The sequence below is a fragment of the Oncorhynchus kisutch genome, linkage group LG18 (assembly GCF_002021735.2).
Source record: "Oncorhynchus kisutch isolate 150728-3 linkage group LG18, Okis_V2, whole genome shotgun sequence".
Classification (NCBI taxonomy): Eukaryota; Metazoa; Chordata; class Actinopteri; order Salmoniformes; family Salmonidae; genus Oncorhynchus; species Oncorhynchus kisutch.
Window position 1 is genome coordinate 48780574 of NC_034191.2, and position 23350 is coordinate 48803923.

Below are 23350 nucleotides of genomic sequence, written 5' to 3' on the forward strand. Positions count from 1 at the left end.
TGTTCTTCCATGCTGCGAAAACAAGGCGTCATTTGTAAGTCAAACCCTGAGATCACCGCTATTCTAACCGGGGCAGGAAGCCGGACCAGAGCCTTCCACTGTGGACAAACTGTAGCCCTGTGAGCCGTTCCACAATGTTCCACAACGCTACCATCAGCTTATTCACCATGTGTGTTTTCTTGATAATATACAAAGCATTCAAATATAATATGTATTATCTATCAAAGGTGAGCAGATGGCTGTGAACTGTAGGCCTGTGGAGGATTTGTTAAATGTAAAAATGATCAGATACATGTTTCTAATATTGTTGTGAAATTAATCTAGGCTACCACTAATGTCTATACAGTACAGGAATAAGTGATCTATCTTATGGATAAAAAACGGTTTCAACAAATTGGATTATTAATAACATAAAACGGCTAAATGGTCTGTAACCTCTTCAACTGATGTTAACATTGATTCAAATAAACAATGAAAACATTGTATTAATAACTATATGGTTACTTATTACCAAGGTGCATTGATATAATAATTGGTGTGATGCTGTATTTCATCAATGAAAAGGTAGGGTAAAGTAATTCAAAAACATAAAACGGTAAAGGAACATATATTTTGGTTCAAAACTTTATTTTTCAAAAGTGCAAAAGTATAAAACAGCTATACATAAAATACATACGTTCAAATAGTAACTGTACATGATTTATTATCAGAAAATGTATTTATATTACTCTTCAGAACAAAGAGAAAATCCAAACCAATGTGTGAACAATCATCATTACAATTCAGATGTCATACTATGGCTTCTTAGCTCATACAGTGATACACATTGAACGCCCTTCACACAAAAAGAAAATAACATACTGAATTTGAACCCTCAAATTAAAGAGATCCCACTGTTCCCACTGGCCTTCAATTGTAACAGAATGAAAGAGAAAGACATAAAGAGAAAGGGAGACAGAGAGGGAGAGATAGAGAGAGAAAGAGAGAGAGAGAGAAAGAGAGAAGACAGAAATAGTGTCAGGAGACAGAAAGAGACATTTGAGGTCAGGTTATGTGCTGTAATAGCTTCAGTAGTAGATAGAGACAGGGAGGACCAGGAGGTTAGGAGGTGTAGTTACAGTAGAACACTGTGCTGGCATCAGAGAGCACAGAGGATATCAGGCTCTCAGGTCCCTGCATGTTGTCCTCATGTGCCCCATAAGACAGGCCTGTCATGTCCCCAGGTCTGGAGGAGTTCAGGTACTGTTCAAACTCACTCCGGTCCACCTCACCTATCAGCTCTGATGGATGCATCTGCTCCACCGGGTCCGCTGGGTGGGAGTCTGGGGGAGGGGAGCGCTGTCCTGTCCCATGTCCTGGGTGTCGCTTGGGGTGACTGGGGCTACAATGCTGGCTGTAGTACATAGCCAATTGGTTGAAGGAGGGGGGCATGGGGCCAGCCTGGTGGCCTTGCTGCTGCTCAGTAGTGGAGGAGAGGTGTCTGTGGAGCATGTGGTTGGCGTGCTGGTTGGAGTGAGGGTCCTGAGGCGTGTACTCTGCCCCCTGGGAGTGGTAGGCGTACGCAGGCATCATGTGGCACTCCTCCTGAGAGTGGCCGGGGAAGAACATGGAGTCTGATTCCACGGCATCCAGTGGGGAGGTGTCGGGGGTGGGCAGGCTGTAGGGTTCGTAGGAAGCCCCCCCGAGGGCCTGGGCGTCGCGGTAGTGCCCGAGGGACTGAGTCGACACCTGGTAGCCATGCTCGTGGTGGTAACCCAGCCCCAGGCCCTCCATACACACTCGGGAGGTGCTCTGGTGGTCGGACACACTATGAACCAGGAACCCTGAGTCCAGACGCTTAATCCTCTTCACCTGCTTCCTCCGCCGGGGTCGGTATTTGTAGTTAGGGTGGTCCTGCATGTGCTGGACCCGGAGCCTTTCAGCCTCCTCTACAAAGGGGCGCTTTTCGGACACAGGAAGGGCTTTCCACGACTTCCCTACAGATCAAGAACAGAGCTCATATGAGTCATATGGCGGCATCAGGCATGCAGACTGGTGGTGCTCCAAAATAGCTAATTGCCAATTTAGCAACAACAGGAGAACACTGATATCATAACATGATAACTATTATTATTGATCAAAAGCAGTAATTAGTTGTAATTAGTTGTTGTAATTAGTTCATTTGGAAATTATATTAGTTACTTACTCTATATTTGAATGGCCAAAGTAAGGGCAGATAGCTTTTTCATGAAAATGTGTCACTACACAAATGCTACACACCAAAATCATTGAAGTAGGCTACAATAATATTTATTGTAAAATAAATTCACTATGCTTTCACGTGAAAACAACACACTGTTTAAAATAACAATTCACTAAGGATTTCGTCATGTATATATTTTTTAAAATAAATATGAAAGAAATACACATTGGTCTTTATAAATATCATGGAAGTAACAGGCTCACATACTTTATAATTGTATTGTCTTACCCAACATTTTGCTCAACTCCGCATTGTGCAGGTCCGGATTTTGTTGTGCCAGGCGCTTGCGCTCATCCTTTGCCCACACCATGAACGCATTCATGGGTCGCCGGATCCGCGGCTCAGTCTTTCCACGGTTCTGGTTCCCGGAGCTGGTAGCGCACGACTCGCTCTTCACTTTGGTGTCCCCGAGAGGGCTCAGGGGGTCTGCCCACTGACAGTGTGTCATCCCAGGCATCATGACTGACATCGCGCACCTAGTCTGGGTCTGATCGTCACTGGCGTAACCCGCATCCGGACTACTCATCTCTGTTCTATCGACACCAACCGCAGCAACTCGAGCAAAAAAAACAAAACAGAAGTGCCCCTAGCTGTACAAATATAACAATGAACGTTAACGCAAGAGTAACGATTCCAAACTGAATGGGAAATATCCGTCACTGTTAGATAATAGCCAGGAGCTGACTATTTTACCCTGAGGTGGGATGCTATAAGAGCACAAGCAACCAATCAACATAAGGTGGGAGTGCCCACCCCTGAGGCGCAAAAAGTTTGAAGTAACCGCCTTCCAGCCTTATTTGGAGCGCAATGCCACCCATGGAGACAAGCGCTGTCATCTATGCATAATACAAACAACACATTAGGTGTCCAAACACAGTTCAAGACTAAACAGACGGAATATTGCTATTGTGAATTTTGGAGTTATGATTAAATTAGAACATCTTGCGTTTGTGAAATAAACACCACCAAATCATTTGGGATACATCATTCTAAATAATAATAATATGTCCTACAGCCTATCAAATTTAGCAATTATCAAATAAATAATATCCGAAAAAGTCAACGTTAATGCACACAAACGTTTGAAATCAACTAAAATGCTGCTTTGGTGAGAGACACTTTCTCCATTGCTCATGCACCATCACTTTCAAATCTTATTTTCCAGTTTTATATTTTATTCTCACTGTTATTCAGATGTAAGCCTAATACACATGGACTATCTCATCTGTGTAGGCCTATTGGGATGATGGATTAGGTAACTGGAAGTTTTAAAGCGCAGATTTACGCATAATTTTGACGGGCTGCCAGCATTCACAGAAATTGACTGAGGCTGGATGTAAATTATGTTAATAACAAAAAGCGTTCATACAAATTCTTAGATGGGGTGCTGGTGAATACACATTTGCAAACAGTCGAGATTAAATAAACACCAATCTATCGGCCTTTGTTGTCTGAAGAGAAGGGCCGGACCCGGGCCACAGCTAGGGGACACAAGGGCCGTCTATAGTGGTGAAAATTGGTTCTCACTCTTCAAGACCAAGCAATGAAATAAAATAAAATGTTATTTGTCACATGCGCTGCATAAAACAATTATTCACCTTACAGTGAAATGCTTACATCCAAGCCTTAAACAAACACTGCAGTTTCAAGAAAATACCCCCAAAAAAGTATGAGATAAGAATAGACAAATAATTCATGCAAATAGTCTGGGTAGCCATTTGATTAGCTGTTCAGGAGTCTTATGGCTTGGGGGTAGAAGCTTCTCCGGTACCTTTTGCCGTGAGGTAGCAAAGAGACCAGCCTATGACTAGAATGGCTGGAGTCTGACAATTTTTATGGCCTTCCTCTGACACTGTCTGGTAATAGAGGTCCTGGATGGCAGGAAGCTTGACCCCGGTGATCAAATCAAATCAAATGTTATTTGTCACATACAAATGGTTAGCAGATGTTAATGCTGGTGTAACAAAATGCTTGTGCTTCTAGTTCCGACAATGCAGTAATAACCAACGAGTAATCTAACCTAACAATTTCACAACAACTACCTTATACACACAAGTGTAAAGGGATGAAGAATATGTACATACAAATATATGAATGAGTGATGGTACAGAATGGCATAGGCAAGATGCATTAGATGGTATCGAGGACAGTATATACATATGGGATGAGTAATGTAGGGTATGTAAATATTATATTAAATGGCATTGTTTAAAGTGGCTAGTGATACATTTTTTACATATATTTTTCCATTATTAAAGTGGCTGGAGTTGAGTCAGTATGTTGGCAGCAGCCACTCACTGTTAGTGGTGGCTGTTTAACAGTCTGATGGGCTTGTGATAGAAGCTGTTTTTCAGTGTCTCGGTCCCTGCTTTGACCTCATCTTCTGGATGATAGCGGGGTGAACAGGCAATGGCTCGGGTGGTTGTTGTCCTTGATGATCTTTATGGCCTTCCTGTGACATCGGGTGGTGTAGGTGTCCTGGAGGGCAGGTAGTTTGCTGAGGTTGAAGAGGTTGAAGAGGGGCTGCTGCGCCTTCGCCTTCGGTCCACCCACACCACGCTGTCTGTGTGGGTGGAACAATTAAGTTTGTCCGTGATGTGTACACCGAGGAACTTAAAACTTACTACCCTCTCCTCTACTGTCCGGCCGATGTGGATAGAGTGGTGCTCCCTCCGCTGTTTCCTGAAGTCCACAATCATCTCTTTTGTTTTGCTGACGTTGAGTGTGAGGTTATTTTCCTGACACCCCACTCCGAGGGCCCTCACCTCCTCCCTGTAGGCCGTCTCCTCGTTGCTGGTAATTAAGCCTACCACTGTAGTGTCGTCTGCAAACTTGATGATTGAGTTGGAGGCGTGCATGGCAACGCAGTCGTGGGTGAACAGGGAGTACAGGATAGGGCTCAGAATGCACCCTTGTGGGGCCCCAGTGTTGAGGATCAGGGGGTGGAGATGTTGTTACCTACCCTCACCACCTGGGGGCGGCCCGTCAGGAATCCAGTATCCAGTTGCACAGGGCGGGGTCGAGACCCAGGGTCTTGAGCTTGATGACGAGTTTGGAGGGTACTATGGTGTTAAATGCTGAGCTGTAGTCGATGAACAGCATTCTCACATAGGTATTCCTCTTGTCCCGATGGGTTAGGGCAGTGTGCAGTGTGGTTGCGATTGCGTCGTCTGTGGATCTATTGGGTAGTAAGCAAATTGGAGTGGGTCTAGGGTGTCAGGTCGGGTGGAGGTGATATGGTCCTTGACTAGTCTCTCAAAGCACTTCATGATGAAGGAGTGAGTGCTACGGTGCGGTAGTCGTTTAGCTCAGTTACCTTAGCTTTCTTGGGAACAGGAACAATGGTGGCCCTCTTGAAGCATGTGGGAACAGCAGACTGGGATAAGGATTGATTTAATATGTCCATAAACACACCAGCCAGCTGATCTGCGCATACTCGGAGGATGCGGCTGGGAATGCCTTCTGGGCCTGCAGCCTTGCAAGGGTTAACACGTTAAATATTTTACTCACGTCGGCTGCAGTGAAGGAGAGTCCGCAGGTTTTGGTAGCGGGCCGTGCCAGTGGCACTGTATTGTCCTCAAAGCGAGCAAAGAAGTTGTTTAGTCTAACTGGGAACAAGACATCGTCGTCCGCGACGGGGCTGGTTTTCCTTTTGTAGTCTGTGATTGACTGTAGACCCTGCCACATACCTCTTTTGTCTGAGCCGTTGAATTGCGACTCTACTTTGTCTCTATACTGATGTTTAGCTTGTTTGATTGCCTTGCGGAGGGAATAGCTACACTTTTTTTTTTATTCGGTTATGTTTCCGGTCACCTTGCCCTGGTTAAAAGCAGTGGTTCGCGCTTTCAGTTTCACGCGAATGCTGGCATCAATCCACGGTTTCTGGTTTGGGAAAGTTTTAATAGTTGCTGTGGGTACGACATCGCTGATGCACTTGCTAAAGAACTCGCTCACCAAATCAGCGCATTCGTCAATGTTGTTGTTTGACGCAATGCGGAACATATCCCAATCCACGTGATCGAAGCAATCTTGAAGCGTGGAATCAGATTGGTCGGACCAGACCTGAGCGCGGGGCGCGGGAGCTTCCTGTTTTAGTTTCTGTCTATAGGCTGGGAGCATCAAAATGGCGTCGTGGTCAGCTTTTCCGAAAGGAGGGCGGGGGAGGGCCTTATATGCGTCGCGGAAGTTAGAATAACAATGATCCAGGGTTTTACCAGCCCTGGTTGCACAATTGGTATGCTGATAGAATTTAGGGAGTCTTGTTTTCAGATTAGCCTTGTTAAAATCCCCAGCTACAATGAATGCAGCCTCAGGATATGTGGTTTCCAGTTTACATAGAGTCAAATAAAGTTAGTTCAGGGCCAACGATGTGTCTGTTTGGGGGGGAATATATGCGGCTGTGATTATAATCGAAGAGAATTCTCTTGGTCGACATTTGATTGTGAGGAATTCCTGTATGTTGTTATGATCACACCACGTCTCGTTAATCATAAGGCATACCCCCCCTCCCCTCTTCTTACCAGAAAGATGCTTGTTTCTGTCGGCGCGATGCGTGAAGAAACCAGCTGGCTGTACCGACTCCGATAGCGTGTCTCGAGTGAGCCATGTTTCCGTGAAGCAAAGAACGTTAGTCTCGTATGTCTCTCTGGAATGCTACCCTTGCTTGGATTTCATCAGACTTGTTGTCAAGAGACTGGACATTGGCGAGTAGTCTGCTTGGGAGCAGTGCGCGATGTGCCCGTCTCCGGAGCCTGACCAGAAGACCGCTTCGTCTGCCCCTTTTACGGCATCGTTGTTTTGGTTCGTCGGATGGGATCCGATCCATTGTCCTGGGTGGTGGGCAAAACAGAGGATCCGCTTCGGCAAAGTCGTATTCCTGGTCGTACTGATGTTCAGTTGACGTTGATCTTATATCCAGTAGTTCCTCCCGACTGTATGTAATAAAACCTAAGATTACCTGGGGTACCAATGTAAGAAATAACATGTAAAAAAAACTAAATACTGCATAGTTTCCTAGGAACGCGAAACGAGGCGGCCGTCTCTGTCGGCGCAGGAATTTCTTTGATTTCTGATGTACTGGGCCATACGCACTACCCTCTGTAGTGCCTTATGGTTGGAGGCCAAGCAGTTGCCATACCAGGCAGTGATGCAACCCGTCAGGATGCTCTCGATGGTGCAGCTCTAAAACCTTTTGAGGTTCTGAGGACCCATGCAAATCTTTTCAGTCTCCTGACTGTCTTGGTGTGCTTGGACCATGTTAGTTTGTTGTTTGTTGGTGATGTGGATGCCAAGAAACTTGAAGCTCTCAACTCGCTTCGACTTGCAGGTGAACTCTGTCACAGGTCCTGGACAAGTACACAACACTCTCCTTCACAAAAGTAATATGTGTGAATGAGACATAGGCCTAGAGTGAGAAAGTGTATATATTTAGTCATAGAAGAAAAACATCTCCATAAAAAAATTGAAATAAAAGAAGTACAACGTTTTGAACATGGCAATAAAGGAAATATTTAAAATGTCAGAAAAATCACTTATTTTTAGTTAACCGAGATATGACCATCTTTCCACTGCTCACAAAATGTTTGTGTTAGAACACTCTACCACTTGTAGTGTCTACAAGCCTGTACTGAGTCATCGGCCTAGATAAGACAGGAGAACAAGGAGAGGTGAGAGACCTACTGTTGATTGAATCAGCTGCAGCCAAATAGCCATGCAGTGTATCAGTGCACCCACACACCTAACACTATTTGAATGTTTTAATAAGCAGTCGATATTCAAGCCGTGTCCATAGTGGTCAGGAATACAAACACCAGCCAGAGACGGCAGGGGTCCTTATCAGTGTCGGCAGGGCTTAACCTGTCAGCTCTGTCTTTTCTTCGTCTGTCCGCAGGCCATTCCCATCACGCTGTGTATATACAGTCAGATACAACATGTCAGGCTTTAGCTTTTCCTCTCGCAGGTCAAAGAGGGCTGACAGAAATATGAGAGATGCTTATACAACCCCATCGTGTCCCGTCCCGATGCTAGCAGAGGCTCCAGAGCGCACTGGGAGGGGGGGGGGGGGGGGGTAGAGGGGTCTTGCTCTGTCCCAGCCCAGCGCTGGGCAGGATCTGGTGCTATAATACTGTCATCATCTATTTTACCACTGATGACCTGATACGGTTTTCTGCCTCTAGTCCCATGAGACTGGACTGAAACCGCACGAGTTTGAGTGTGTGCGTGTGTGTCTGTATCCCTTATGTAAAAAACACTTTTATTTCACATGTGATCCTATGTGAAACTAATGTGATAATATGTGACCATGCGAAAGCATCATATGAAACTACACGTGAAAACATTTGAGCACGTGCAAACATGACCTCGTGAAATAAATGTGATAACATGGGGATGCAACATGTGATGCCATGAAACTACACCTGACAACATTTGAGTTCCACATGTGAGATTTACATTTTTACTTGTGAAAGTTTTTCACATGTGAAAGTGCAATTCCACATGTGAGAGTGTAAAAATTAAAATTCAACATGTGAGTTGAAAACATGTTATTCTCCTCACGTGAAAAGCTGGTGTTGAAATCTAAATCTATTTCACATGTAAAAATAGGTAATGTGTAAATGCGATTTTCACATGTGAAACTACACATTTAACATGATTTTTTTGTATGGGAAGTAATGAAATGGTACAGGGGTTTTAAGGTAAGTGGTATGCTGTTCAGCTAAAAGGGTGTAAACATCTTTAATCAACATGATTACATTTGACATGATCACTTAGTGCTGACCTTTCAATATGACCCCCCTGGGATTTGAACTCACAACCTATGGATTTGGGGTACAGCTGAGCTTTCTGCTGTGCCACAAAGTCTTCGGGTTACTTAGAAGTCTCCTACAGATTCACTACCTAAAGTATATCGCTGCACTTAGCAAAAGAGTGCCATCTGCACTGCTATTTTAGTTTTCAGTAAATCTGACTATTCGCTCATCATTGATTTCATTTATTTATTTCAGCAATTTGAGGGTTTTCGGTATAGTTGTCTAATGTTGCTGGAGCATACTATGTCATTTTTGTTCACAGGGCATCACCTGCAAAATCTCATGTGAAAAATATTCACGTGAAACTTCATGGAAAATATCATCACATATGATTTCATGTGTGAAATTTCACATGTGAAATTAAAATGTATGTGAGAAAAACGTGTCAATTTCACATGTGAAATCATGTGTTTTTTCCATAAGGGATGTGTATGCGAGTGTGTATTTGCTATCAGTGTGTGTGCATGTGTGTGCGCGAGTGTGTGTGCATGCATATGTGAGTGCATGCGGCCAAAGCGTGCGTGTGTGAGAGTTTGTGCATGCACCCTCGTGTGTGTATGCCTTGGCTCTCTCCTGGTGTGTGGGAAAGAAAAATACACTCTTTTGATGGAAGAAGTCATAAAGTCTGGAGTTGCGGCCACATTTCCTCTACAAGGTGAGGTTCAGATTCCATCCAGAGGAGGGGAGGGGGCAATAAGGGGAGACGACACTCCCCGTGCCCATCCCCCCTCATCCCGTGTCCCACACCCCGTGCCTGGGGAGTCTGGAGCTGGGTGGGGGCCAGGGCTCTCGACGCCAGCCTCTGGGCTCCGCGCTCAGGGAGAGGTCACTTGGCTTGCTTACACAATGGCATTATCTCAGTTCCAGCCTCGGCTACTGCAGCGGTGAGCACTTCCTGTCCCTCTGCGAGCACTTCCTGTCCTTGGCATAGTAGCACAAACTGTCCGCCTTCCAAGCAAGTTCTGACACACTGTAGAGCTGCTGGTCGCCAGACTTGCTGTATAAATGTCTGTGGGCGGCTTTCTTGGGAATTGCACAATGAGACTGCAGAGTCCTTTGTGTTGAGTTGTGAGGCAGTGGTGTTAGTTTAAATCACTGGTACGGAAGGCGTATATATGTTAGCACTCAGATCCCCAGACACACACACAGGCTATTAGAGCCTGAACTTGGTCAAAGCCATAGATTTCACATGCAAAGGGTTACCAATGAACTTACTACTCAAGTTTAAACTTTATGGTTAATTCATTGGAAAAAATACTATTGTGGATATTCCATCACACTATTTTTTGATAAATATCTTCAATACTCTTACATGAACTTGTATATTTAAAAAAAAAGAAGAACAAATCTGACATGAAAATCTATACAAATGAATGGATGTATATACAAACGAACAACAGAATGAATTCTAAAACTGACCTATAGGACCTACAGGAAGTGAATACAATACATGTGTGTGATAATCTGTGTGATTTTATGAATGTTTAGTCTAGGTCTGATTATGACTAGCACCTGTTTGAGGGGGAAATGGAGGGGAGGGAGGGAGAGGTGTTTGAAGGGGGAGGGGGAGGAGTGAAGAGGAGGTTAAGGAGGGTAGCATAGCTTGTAACAGGTGTTCTCAGACATACACCTTCCACCTCTCTCCATCTTCCATCACCGCAATTAGAAATTACACATTTCTTAAGATGATTAATGTCACTTTCTAATTGATATGATATGAGATACCATCCGACCCTCAACCTCCATTTAAGCAAGCTGAGCTGTGAAGCAACAGCTTGTTAAGATCACATGCACCCTTCATTTTTTGAAGCCCCGTAGAATATAGAAACATAGCTAGCTCTCTAAAACTGTAATAATCTGGCTATTCAGTATCATTCCTTTTAATTGCGTAATCAAAGCGATGAATGTATGTTTGACAATAATATTTATAACAGAAAAAAAATATAGATATAATTTTTTCTTATTATCTCATGACTAATGTGCTTCATGAGACCGATAGCAGATATGAAATATTGTGCTCAGGTTGAATGGTCAGGTGACGTTCAGATGGCTGATGTGAAAGGTTGTGTGGTGGTTGAGTGTGATCGTGTTAATTTCCTACTTCCCTGTGTTAGAGTCTGTGACCTGTGCCGTTTGGAGTCCACAATCCCACAATCCCTCGTGTGAAGCAGATCAGAGAATGAACCAGGGCAAGATCTTGCTTTATTTTCTGTCCTCAACTGACATACCTGCCAGTCAATGTTGATACAGCATAAGAGAATGTGTTGTCATGGTTAAATGAAGGCAAATCATAATGTCAGTGAATACACCGGCCTCTCTTGGCAAAATGGCTGTGTGTGTGTGATAGTGAGTGTATGTGTTTGGGGGGTTAGTAGATTCCCTTCCTCAGGGGAATGCTGGGAACATTCCCTGGGCAAGGGGAAACGGGTGCATGAGGAAGTGTGTGCCTCAGACCAGCAGAACAGAGGAAAACCTCTTCTCATTGTTCTGGAGGCTTTAATCTGTCAGGGATCTGCAGAGAATCAGGTGGGAATCTCCTTGGGCATAACTTGTCATTGTTGCTGTCTGTCCCACAGGGACCAGAGGACTCATTCTGATACCCCCCCCACCCCCCCCACACACAGAGACACACAGACACACAGACACAACACCCCATCACTATTGCCTGCATGTAGTTATGATAAAAACAATGTCTTGTTTATCTCCACAGGTTAGTTTAGAGATGTGTGTATCCGCCTCATCTCCCCGCCTCGCCTTCACTTTCTGTCTGTTTGATTAAACCCAGTCCTGGGTCCCGCCTCGCCTTCATTTTCGGTCTGTTTGATTAAACCCAGTCCTGGGTCCAAGACAAATGTTCAATATTCCTTTAGTCATGCTAACAGGAGGATGTTTGGAAACCTTTCGCCCAAAGTTGTGGTAACCTCTGGATTTGCGGACTGCGAGGGGTCGAGCAACAATAAGACGGAAACGCAAAGTAAAATAATCAAAGTCCCTTTCCTGAATACAGGACATCTATGGTAGGTTTCTTCACTCCTGTAGTGTATGGCTTCATAGGATTTTATAGCCATTTCTCTTCATCACTGGAATAGAGAAAGGATGTACTGACTGATACAATGAAACTAATGTCAAAACAAACACTCAACATGTTGAAATGGCAAATCACCAGGGATATGATTAGAAGGACTACAAGTAAGATAAGACTTACAGTAAGATTAGAAGATGAGTCACTTTAGGTCACTACTGCAGTCTGTGATGTGATGGGGGAAGTGTGTGTCTGAAACCAAATGAATCCAGACTTCAATTAAGGTACAGTCTGATTACAGTGACCCCCACCTATCTGTCACAGTGACATTACCTGTGATTGATAGGTCATTGTGTCATCCTCACCATTCTGTGATCAAAGGGATAAAAGTCTCAGTCACTCATAAATCACAATATAAAAATAGAAGCACTAGAATGGATAGTGGAATTGCAGGGGTGACCGTTAGTTAACCAGGGAAAGGGGAAACCTTTGTTTCCTTACTCAAATGAACAGAGGGAGACAATGATTTCATCCCAAATGTCACCCTATTCCATATATAGCGCACTACTTTTGACCAGGGCCCTGTGAAAAGCAGTGCACTATACAACCATTTCGGTTGTAACCAATCTCTTTCATCTTGACCACTTTTACTGCCCTGACCTGACTACATTCCCACCAGTGACCACTGCATTGTCTTGGCCCCGGGCTAATTGTGACTTAAAGTTTATCATATTGATGACTTTATCAGCAAAGACAGAGGTATGGCCGACTTCCTGACACTTCAGGCTCCTTTTTTAGATCAATCACATGATTAGGGTCAACATTTGGACGCCCCTTCTTCAAACTGTATTTTTTTCGGCAGTGTAATAATGTTCACAAACTGGTAAGACCCTATCGATTTTGGGTTTTGCGCAGAGAGTGATTTGTAAATCACACATGATTGGTGTGATTCATCGAAGAAAGTCTTAATGTGCAGACACCTATAGAGGCACTTTGGGACAGCCTAAACAGTAGCTAAAAACCTCTAAGATTTGTGTTGCGAGATGATACGGATGACTGCTGGTGAGAGGGTGATAGATTGTATTTAAACGGTGGCATTGTTCCCCTGACAACTAGCTGCCACATAAGTAGTACTCTCCACAACTTCACCTGCATTTGACCGTTCCGCCCTGAGAAGTCCCTCAACTCATCTCATCTGACACACATACAGATGACGCATAATAACACCTTCCTATTTCCATTTAGATTTAGATGCCTATGCATCCAAGTTTGTGTACCTTTTAACAAACTGGTGAGTGCTGAATATAAGTTCATTCCTAATCTGGGCCCATATCTGTGAATGGGAGGAGAAAGACAGTGGGGCCTTTGTATGTGACAATCAGGGTGTGAATCGATTCATCAGGCGGTCAAATACTCCTCACTCTTTGATGTGTGGCCTTTGCCTGGTCGAGGTGCTAAAGCGTCACCGCAGAACAAAACGCTGATACCCTCGAAGGTAACTGAACACCATGTTGGCGCCTGGAGCGACCAATACCGATCAATAGCCTGTGATCAGTGGTCTACTGCCTCTCTCTCTCTCTCCCTTTCTCTCTCTCCCTTTCTCTCTCTCTCTCTAGGCACAGACAGCGAATCTGTAGATCAATATGGTGAAGCGCGTGAGCTGGAGAAGAAGAGTTAACTCTCAGACTGAAGATAAGAGAGACACCATTGCATCCAGCTATAAACAGCTGTATCACTGATCTGGTTTCATTGGACTTTTAGATTGATTCAATACAGTGCCTTATGAAAAACTGTATGCTATTGCAATCATGCCAGTACTGTATATTATGGTCATGTGTGTTTTGTTGATTGTTGTGGATCATTGTGTATGTTGCAGATATTTCATGTCATACATTGGTTATTAAGTTATTGCAATTGGGATTTTTTTTTACATCAAAGGTCGTTTCCAGAACTTCCTCACATACGTAGTGACTTCTCCTTTGATGGTTTGTGGTGACATGCTCCTCACAACTCTCATATCCCCTTCATGTACAATGATCACTGCACCGTCACAATGATACTGACATAATAAATATGCAGTGCCTTCAGAAAGTATTCACACCTGAATTGGATTAAGTAGAGGTTGTTTGGTCACTGACCCATAATGTCAAAGTGGAATTTTCACTTTCTTAAACAAATTAATTCAAAATGAAAAGCTGAAATGTCTTCAGTCAATAAATATTCAACCCCTTTGTAATGGCAAGCCTAAATAAGTTCAGGAGTAAAAATGTGCTCTTAACAAGTCATATACTAAATTGCATGGATTCACTCTGTGTGCAATAATAGTGTTTAACTACCTCATCTCTCTACCCAAAACACACATTTTGTTAGGGGGTGGATCAGCTTTAAAATTGAGGATAGATTGTTGCTTCCATCAATGTAATTGTCTGCATCATGTCCACTCCCCCGTCTACTTCCAGCCTATACAGTTGAAGTCGGAAGTTCATATACACTTAGGTTGGAGTCATTAAAACTCGTTTTTCAACCACTCCACAAATTTCTTGTTAACAAACTATAGTTTTGGCAAGTCGGTTAGGACATCTACTTTGTGCATGACACAAGTCATTTTTACAACAATTGTTTACAGACAGATTATTTCACATATCATTCACTGTATCACAAGTCCAGTGGGTCAGAGTTTACATGCACTAAGTTGACTTTGACTTTAAACAGCTTGGAAAATTCCAGAAAATTATGACATGGCTTTAGAAGCTTCTGATAGGCTAATTGATATCATTTGAGTCAATTGGAGGTGTACTGTGGATGTATTTCAAGGACTACCTTCAAACTCAGTGCCTCCACAAGTCTGGTTCATCATTGGGAGCAATTTCCAAACCCCTGAAGGTACCACGTTCATCTGTACAAACAATAGTACGCAAGTATTAACAGCATGAGAACACGCAGCCGTCATACCGCTCAGAAAGGAGACGCGTTCTGTCTCCTAAAGATGAACGTACTTTGGTGCGAAAAGTGCAAATCAATCCCAGTACAACAGCAAAGGACCTTGTGAAGATGCTGGAGGAAATAGATACAGATAGGTACTACTGTATATCCACAGTAAAACGAGTCCTATATCGACATAAGCTGAAAGGTCGCACAGCAAGGAAAAAGCCACTGCTCCAAAACCACCATAAAAAAGCCAGACTATGGTTTGCAACTGCACATGGGGACAAAGATTGTAGTTGTTGGAGAAATGTCCTCTGATCTGATAAAACTCAAATAAAACTGTTTGGTCATAATGACCATCATTATGTTTGGAGGAAAAAGGGGGAGCTTTCAAGCCGAAGAACACCATCCCAACCGTGAAACACGGGGGTGGCAGCATCATGTTGTGGGGGTGCTTTGCTGCAGGAGGGTGCACTTCACAAAATAGATGGCACGAGGAAGGGAATTTATATGGATATATTGAAGCAACATCTCAAGACATCAGTCAAGAAGTTAAAGCTTGGTCGCAAATGGGTCTTCCAAATAGGCAACCCCAAGCATGCTTCCAATGTTGTGGCAAAATGGCTTAAGGACAACAAAGTCAAGGTACTGGATTGGCCATCACAAAGCCCTGATCTCAATCCTTTGGAAAATTTGTGGGCATAACTGAAAAAGCGTGTGCGAGCAAAAAGGCCTACAAACCTGTTCCTAGGCCGTCATTGAAAATAAGAATTTGTTCTTAACTGACTGATTACACCAGCTCTGTCAGGAGAAATGGGCCAAATTTCACCCAATTTATTGTGGGAAGTTTGTGGAAGGCTACCCTAAATGTTTGTAACTGTGCTATTTCACAAAAGTTCTGAACCTATATACATTTTACAGACCCCGTGTGTTTTACATTTGTTATTAGTCCCACCCTTCAGCTCAATTCAACCCCTCCAATCTATCTCTTAACACCATCCATTTTGGATTTATTTTTGCCATATATTTTTCAACTGAGCTGTGATGCTTCACAAAAGTACTGAACTTAAAAAAGTACAACATTAGCTCTAGGTAAATGTTACAATTGTTAAGCCGTTCCTGGACCTGTGACCAAAAACTAGCTACATATGGACAGTACCAAAATAAATGATCTAACGACTCTCACTCCTGGCAGCGAAATCTGCAGAGCTGGGAAGGTTGTATCCCCTATATATATATATATATATATAACATTCTATTGCTTGCAATCATTTTGTATAATCATTTGAATGGAAAAATTCAACGTTTTGAATCCGGCGTCGTTTTGTGTTTCAATTCATAATTGAGATCAAAAATCTCTTCCGAACTAATTAGGAATGTATATGCACAGCAGTAAATTTTTGGGTCCTTAAATTAAACTGGTATATATATTTATATAAACTGTCTTTAATACAGGGCTGACAGACAAGTTCCTTACTTTTCCCCCCTTCCATTTGCCTCTTCCATTTTTGCAGTAATGCTGCAATTAGTAGGTTGTAATTTTGGGTAGACCAGACACTTCCATATGTCTGTGTTAGTTTTATGTGTGACATATATTTAAAAAAAAATCAATTACTATATTTGAGTTTAACCACAATATGTGTTGTATTATTTGTTCTGTCTTTTCTGGTGGATTAAACTGAAATTGTAAACAACTTTATTTGGCTTGTTTAAAAAATAACAATAATATGGAGATGATTTTGTTTTCAAATAACCAAAAGTGAGCGGTTGTAATCTGAATAAAGGGAAAAAGGCCATTCTTGAACATGGGGTGAGACAATTTACTAGACAACCATTTCGGATTTAGGTACACCTTTTGTGTGACTGATGCCTTTAGTGAGAGATCTAATGCTTTAATATTGAATCATTTCTGCCCTCCGAATTCATATTCATTATATAAATAGGCCCTTTAAATTTTGACTGGCTTGCCGTTCCAAATATAATTTAAAAAGCAAATAGTTCAACTGTGATATAGCTAAAGAGTTAATCAGGGTGATTTTTCCACAAATAGACAGGTATTTTCCTTTCCATGGTAGCAAGATCTTATCTATTTTTGCTAACGTTCTATTAAAATGTATTAGAGTGAGATAATTTCTTTCTTTCAGGATATGTATACAGAGTATGTCCACATCCCTGTCAGACCATTTTATTGGTAAACTACACGGGAATGTAAAAGTTGCATTTTTTTTGTGATCCAACACTTGGTTTTAATCCAGAGAGGTTAGAAAAAGTATCTAGATCCTCTATGATGCTGTTGAGTGACTCTAATTGTGGATTTAAAAGAAAACATGAATCATCAGCGTACAATGACACCATTGTATTTAAGCCATGGATTTCTAATCCCTTAATCTTATTGTTGGATCTAATTTTAACAGCTAACATTTCGATGGCAATAATAAATAGATATGCCGAAAGTGGACAACCATGTTTTACTCCTCTTGACAGTTTCAAACTTTTTCTGAGATGTAGCCATTATTTACTATTTTACAACTAGGGTTACTTTATATAACTTTAACCTATTTTATAAGAGATTCTCCAAAATTGAAATATTCCAGGCATTTATATATAAACTCCAGTCGTACTTTATCAAAAGCCTTTTCAAAGTCAGCTATGAAAACCAGGCCTGGTGTCCCCGATATTTCATAATGTTCTATTGTTTCCAGTACTTGTTTTATATTACCTCCAATGTATCATCCATGTAAAAAAAACTGTCTGATTAGGATGAATAATATCGGATTTAAAAAAAAATCTATGCACTAAGCTAGAATTTTTGCATCACAACACTGAAGTGTAAGAGGCCTCCCAATTGTTTAAATGGACTGGATTTCTATATATACACCACTTGGATCCTGTTTCAGTAATAATGAAATCAGACCTTGTTGAGTGTCTGATAATCTACCGTTTATACAGGAGTGGTTAAAACATGCTAATAATGGTCCTCTGAGTATATCAAAAAAAGTTTGGTATACTTCCACTGGTATGCCATCCAGCCCTGGAGTTATCCCAGACTTATTGGCTTTAATTGCATCAATAAGTCCCTCTGTAATTTGGCCTTCACATGAGTCTTTCTGTACAGATGTTAATTTTACATTATTAATAAGAAGAAAATACATACAATTAGCTTTGGTTAGTGGAGATGGAGGAGACTGAAATTAAAACATATTCTTAAAGTACTTTACTTCCTCTTTCAAAATATAGTTTGGTGAATCATGAGTGACTCCATCATTTGTAACACATTTCTGTCATGGGCGTCGTAAGAAGGTGACTAAGGTGTAGCGTGGTGAGCATACATTTTTTTAAATTTAAGATAAAGATACCCGGCCAACACATAGAAACACAAATCATAGAAATAAAGGACATAGAATGCCCACCTAAATCACACCCTGACCAAACCAAAAAGAGACATAAAAAAGGCTCTCTAAGGTCCCGAAAGGTGCGGACTCCGGCCGCAAAACCTGAACCTATAGGGGAGGGTCTGGGTGGGCATCTGTCCGCGGCGGCGGCTCTTGTGCGGGACGTAGACCCCGCTCCACCTCTGGCTCAAGCCGCTTTGGTGGCGCCTCTGGTGTGAGGACCCTCGCCGCCGACCCCGTACTGGGGACCCTCGCCGCGGGCCCTGGACTGGGCACCCTCGTTGGGAGGGAGGCCGTCGCTGGGGGCTTCTTGCCATGGATCATCACTGGAGGCTTCTTGCCATGGATCATCACTGGAGGCTTCTTGCCATGGATCATCACTGGAGGTTTCGTGCCATGGATCATCACTGGAGGTTTCATGCCATGGATCATCACTGGAGGATTCTTCCTGAGCTCAGGCACAGGACTCACCAGGCTGGGGAGACACACAGGAGGCCTGGTCCTTGAAGCAGGCACAGGACTCACCGGGCTGGAGAGTCACACAGGAGCCCTAGTGCGTGGGGCAGGCATGGGATACACTGGGCCGTGAAGGCGCACTGGCGGTCTCGAGTGCAGAGCTGGCACAACCCGTTTTGGCTGAATGCCCACTTCCACCCGGCAAATGCAGGACCCTGGCACAGAGCACACCGGCCTGTGAATGCTCACTCGAGACACTGTGCGCATCACCCCATAACACGGTGCCTGACCAGTCACATGCTCCCCACGGTAAGCACGGGGAGTTGGCTCAGGTCTAAACTCCGACTTTGCTAATCTCCCCATGTAGGGGGCTGCCTCTCGTGCCTGCTTCGCTGACTTGCCTCCTCATATCGCCGCCGCTCCGCCTTAGCTGCCTCCATCTCCTCCCTCGGACGGCGATACTCCCCGGCCTGCGTCCAGGGTCCCTTTCCATCCAGTATCTTCTCCCATGTCCAGGACTCCTCTTTACCACACTGCTTGGTCCTTTGGTGGTGGGTAGTTCTGTCACGGGTGTCGTAAGAAGTGGACCAAGGTGCAGCGTGGTGTGCGTACATTTATTTTTATTTAAGATAAATGCCTCCAATAGAACGAGCAAACGACCGTGAAGCTTAAAGGGGCTATAGTGCCACTAACAAAGACAACTTCCCTCACTGAAAGGAGGGGGGGGGGCTACCTAAGTATGATTCCCAATCAGAGACAACAATAGACAGCTGTCCCTGATTGAGAACCATACCCGGCCAACACATAGAAACACAAATCATAGAAATAAAGGACATAGAATGCCCACCCAAATCACCCCCTGACCAAACCAAAAAGAGACATAAAAAAGGCTCTCTAAGGTCAGGGCGTGACAATTTCAGTAAAGAAATGTTGAAGATTGAAAAACAATTTGAGCATTTTTCCCCAAATTCCATCCAGTTCGCTTTATTTTTAGAATATATTACACTGGATCTTTCTTGAATAAGTTAATCCATTTCTTTTTGTTTTTCCTTTAACTTACTCTGAGCCTCTATAGTGTTGTTTTTATTGCTACCTATCTGTACTGTTAGTGTTTCAATTTCCTTTGTTAATATGGACTCTTTTGACCTAAATTGCTTTTGTTTTATAGATAAGTACTGAATTGCATGGCCTCTAAAGGCACATTTAAAAGTGTCCCATATACTAAGGGGATCTGCTCTACCTATGTTATGTCTGAAAAAGTCCGTTATAAATTATTCTGTCCTAGTTAAAAACAAGCTATCATCCAGTAGGCTTTGATTAAATTTCCAATATCCTCTCCCACGTGGAAATTCTATAAGAGTAATATTTTTGCCAAGTATGTGATGTTCCGTTCGCATTCTGTCCCCTATCAAAGGGCACATTTGGTGCCAGAGAGAATGACATAAGAAAGTAATCAAGACGACTAGCTTCATTAAGTCTCCACCATGTATATCTCACTAGGTCAGGGTATTTAAGTCTCCATATATCCACTAATTCCAATATTTTCATGACATTCATGATTTCCTTAAGTGCCTGAGGGGGATAGTTTGTAGTGTGATTTCCTTGACGGTCCATAGAGGTATTTAAAACCGTATTATAATCTCCCACCATAACAATAGAGTCTAGTGTAGATTGTAGAGCTGATAAATTCTTATATATATATTCAAAGAAGCTTGGCTCATCATTATTTGGACCGTATAGGTTAATAAGCCATATTTGTTGAATGTCCGATAACATATTTAAAATCAGGATCTGTTTGGACAATTTGCACATTTGGATCAAAATTGCTGTTAATTAATATCATCACCCCTTTTGAATTTCTTTGCCCATGGGAGAAATATATTTCACCCCCCAGTCCCTTTTCCACAAAACTTAAACTAAAATTGTTGAATGAATTTCCTGTAAACAATAGATATTATATTCCTTCTCTTTATCCAGGTAAATACAGAGCATATTTTATTATTATCTGCTAAGCCATTAGAATTATAACTGGCAATACTTATTTCAACAATTACCATAACGAGACACAAGTTTAAATTCTATTTATCATAATATATGTTTGTAAACATACCATTAAAAAGTAACATGATGATTGAGTGTCTATATAGCTGTACCATGATATTTGCATTGATTCAAAGTAAACCTCCAATTGGTCCCCACTATTCTACCCACTAAAACCCCTCCTCATCCCGAGTTGGGTTGTCAACCCAATGCCCGGCAGACCACCCCCGAACCCCTGAATCCCATGGCCCCATAGAGACCGGGACCTATCCTTCGAAAAGAGCACACAGTGCCACCCACAGAATAGAAGCAGATCAACCGCCAAAAGCATTTACATCCCGCACCTATATTTGTATTTTATATAGCTATTAAAATATATACATATGACTTCCGGCAATGGCGAAGCTCTAACAAGATGCGTCTGCGTAGCGTCCTCGAACTTTCAAACAATTTTAAGGCATTTTGACACGGTTTACCTGTTCATTAATAGTGAGTTGGAAGTTAAAACATCTATTGTAACGCCAAAGCAAAAGATGCACAATATGTCAAAGCCTCAGACGAGGCATGGAAAAATGCCCCTCTCTGATAGCCCTTCTTCGGCCTCAGCAGATGCTAGCTCGGAAGAAGCACCAGCATGGTTCAGAATGGAGATGGACAAGGGTATTACAAAAATCCAAGAGACACTTTCTGAACGCCTCAGCAAAATTGATGTACTGGTCGATAAACTCCACGAAGACCAGAAAGTCACAAAGGAACGAGTGACAAAGTTAGAAAAAGACCATGCTGACCACCAGGCTGCCATCCTGGACGTCTGCGAGGAAGTGGACCAAAAATACAAGAAGTTGGAAGACTTGAGGAGAAATGTGATTATTACGAAAATGAATTTGAGACTTCAAGGTTTCCCAGAGGCTGTGGAGGGAAGAGACACGATCTCCTTTCTACAGGAATGGATTCCCAAAATTCTGGATCTACCCCGTCCCGAGCACCCACTGGAGATCGAGAGGGCCCATTGCACCCTACAGCGGCGGCTGCCTGGCCAGGTTGCACCCAGGGCATTTGTCATTACATTTCTACTGTACCATGACACTGTTCGCATCCTCTCTGCTGCCCGAGCAAAGGGAGAGCTCAAGTACGGAGATGCCAGAATCATGATCATTCCGGATCTTTCTTCCACAGTACACAAGAGGAGGATGGCTTTCTCCCCACTGAAGAGACTTCTGCATCAGGCTGGCTTGGCATATGGCCTGCGCTACCCAGCGACTTTGTGGATCGAAACCAAGAATGGTGAGCGCACATTTGACTCTGTGAAGATGGCTGAAACATACATGAGGAAAGAACTTCCTGACTTGTACATGTCTACTGCACCCCGAGGAACTGTCTTTTGAACTTGGATACAGTGGATAGTGAACTGTTAGCACATGAGGAAACAATGAAATTACTATATGATCGACTGGCTGGTTGGATGGCTGGCTAGATGGCTAGCGTGATAATGACTGGCGAGGTAAAGTTGTATCATAGCTAATGTTGGCTGTGTTATTTAGCCAGCTCGCTAACTTTACAAGGGTGTACACACTATGCCAGGTAGTTACATTTTCTCTATATACTTTTATTTTACGCAGAGAGGTCCAGTCGGGTTTGGTTAAATAGTTACGTGGCTTTTGACTGGGTTTCAAGCCTAACTATGTTAGTATGCCGTATGCCCTCCTGTCTCAGCCTCCAGTATTTATGCTGCAGTAGTTTATGTGTCGGGGGGCTGGGGTCAGTTTGTTATATCTGGAGTACTTCTCCTGTCCTATTCGGTGTCCTGTGTGAATCTAAGTGTGCGTTCTCTAATTCTCTCCTTCTCTCTTTCTTTCTCTCTCTCGGAGGACCTGAGCCCTAGGACCATGCCCCAGGACTACCTGACATGATGACTCCTTGCTGTCCCCAGTCCACCTGGCCATGCTGCTGTTCCAGTTTCAACTGACCTGAGCCCTAGGACCATGCCCCAGGACTACCTGACATGATGACTCCTTGCTGTCCCCAGTCCACCTGGCCATGCTGCTGCTCCAGTTTCAACTTCCACCTGACTGTGCTGCTGCTCCAGTTTCAACTGTTCTGCCTTATTATTATTCGACCATGCTGGTCATTTATGAACATTTGAACATCTTGGCCATGTTCTGTTATAATCTCCACCCGGCACAGCCAGAAGAGGACTGGCCACCCCACATAGCCTGGTTCCTCTCTAGGTTTCTTCCTAGGTATTGGCCTTTCTAGGGAGGTTTTCCTAGCCACCGTGCTTCTACACCTGCATTGCTTGCTGTTTGGGGTTTTAGGCTGGGTTTCTGTACAGCACTTTGAGATATCAGCTGATGTACGAAGGGCTATATAAATAAATTTGATTTGATTTGATTTGATATGCTACTATTACGTTTTCTGGCTTGTTTATTGTTAGAGATGTATGCTAACGTTAGTGATACCGAGG

The 23350-nt window shown here is 43.1% G+C and overlaps 1 protein-coding gene across 1 annotated transcript; it reads right to left on the bottom strand.

Moving 5' to 3' along the window:
• Positions 1-606: 606 nt before the first annotated feature.
• Positions 607-2972, bottom strand: LOC109908794 (transcription factor Sox-17-alpha-A-like). Its single transcript, XM_020507493.2, has 2 exons — positions 2471-2972; positions 607-1976 (listed from the first exon to the last, which is right to left on the bottom strand). The coding sequence occupies exons 1-2, from the start codon at positions 2766-2768 to the stop codon at positions 1102-1104; spliced, it is 1173 nt and encodes a 390-aa protein (XP_020363082.1). The 5' UTR covers positions 2769-2972; the 3' UTR covers positions 607-1101.
• Between the last annotated feature and the right edge of the window lie 20378 nt (positions 2973-23350).

What these genes read in the sequence shown, in the direction of transcription:
- LOC109908794 (XM_020507493.2), bottom strand. Translation starts at nt 2,768, where the DNA reads ATGAGTAGTCCGGATGCGGGTTACGCCAGTGACGATCAGACCCAGACT. An exon ending in GGAGTTGAGCAAAATGTTGG is followed by an intron (nt 1,977 to 2,470) that starts GTAAGACAATAC and finishes CTTGATCTGTAG; the next exon opens with GGAAGTCGTGGAAAGCCCTT.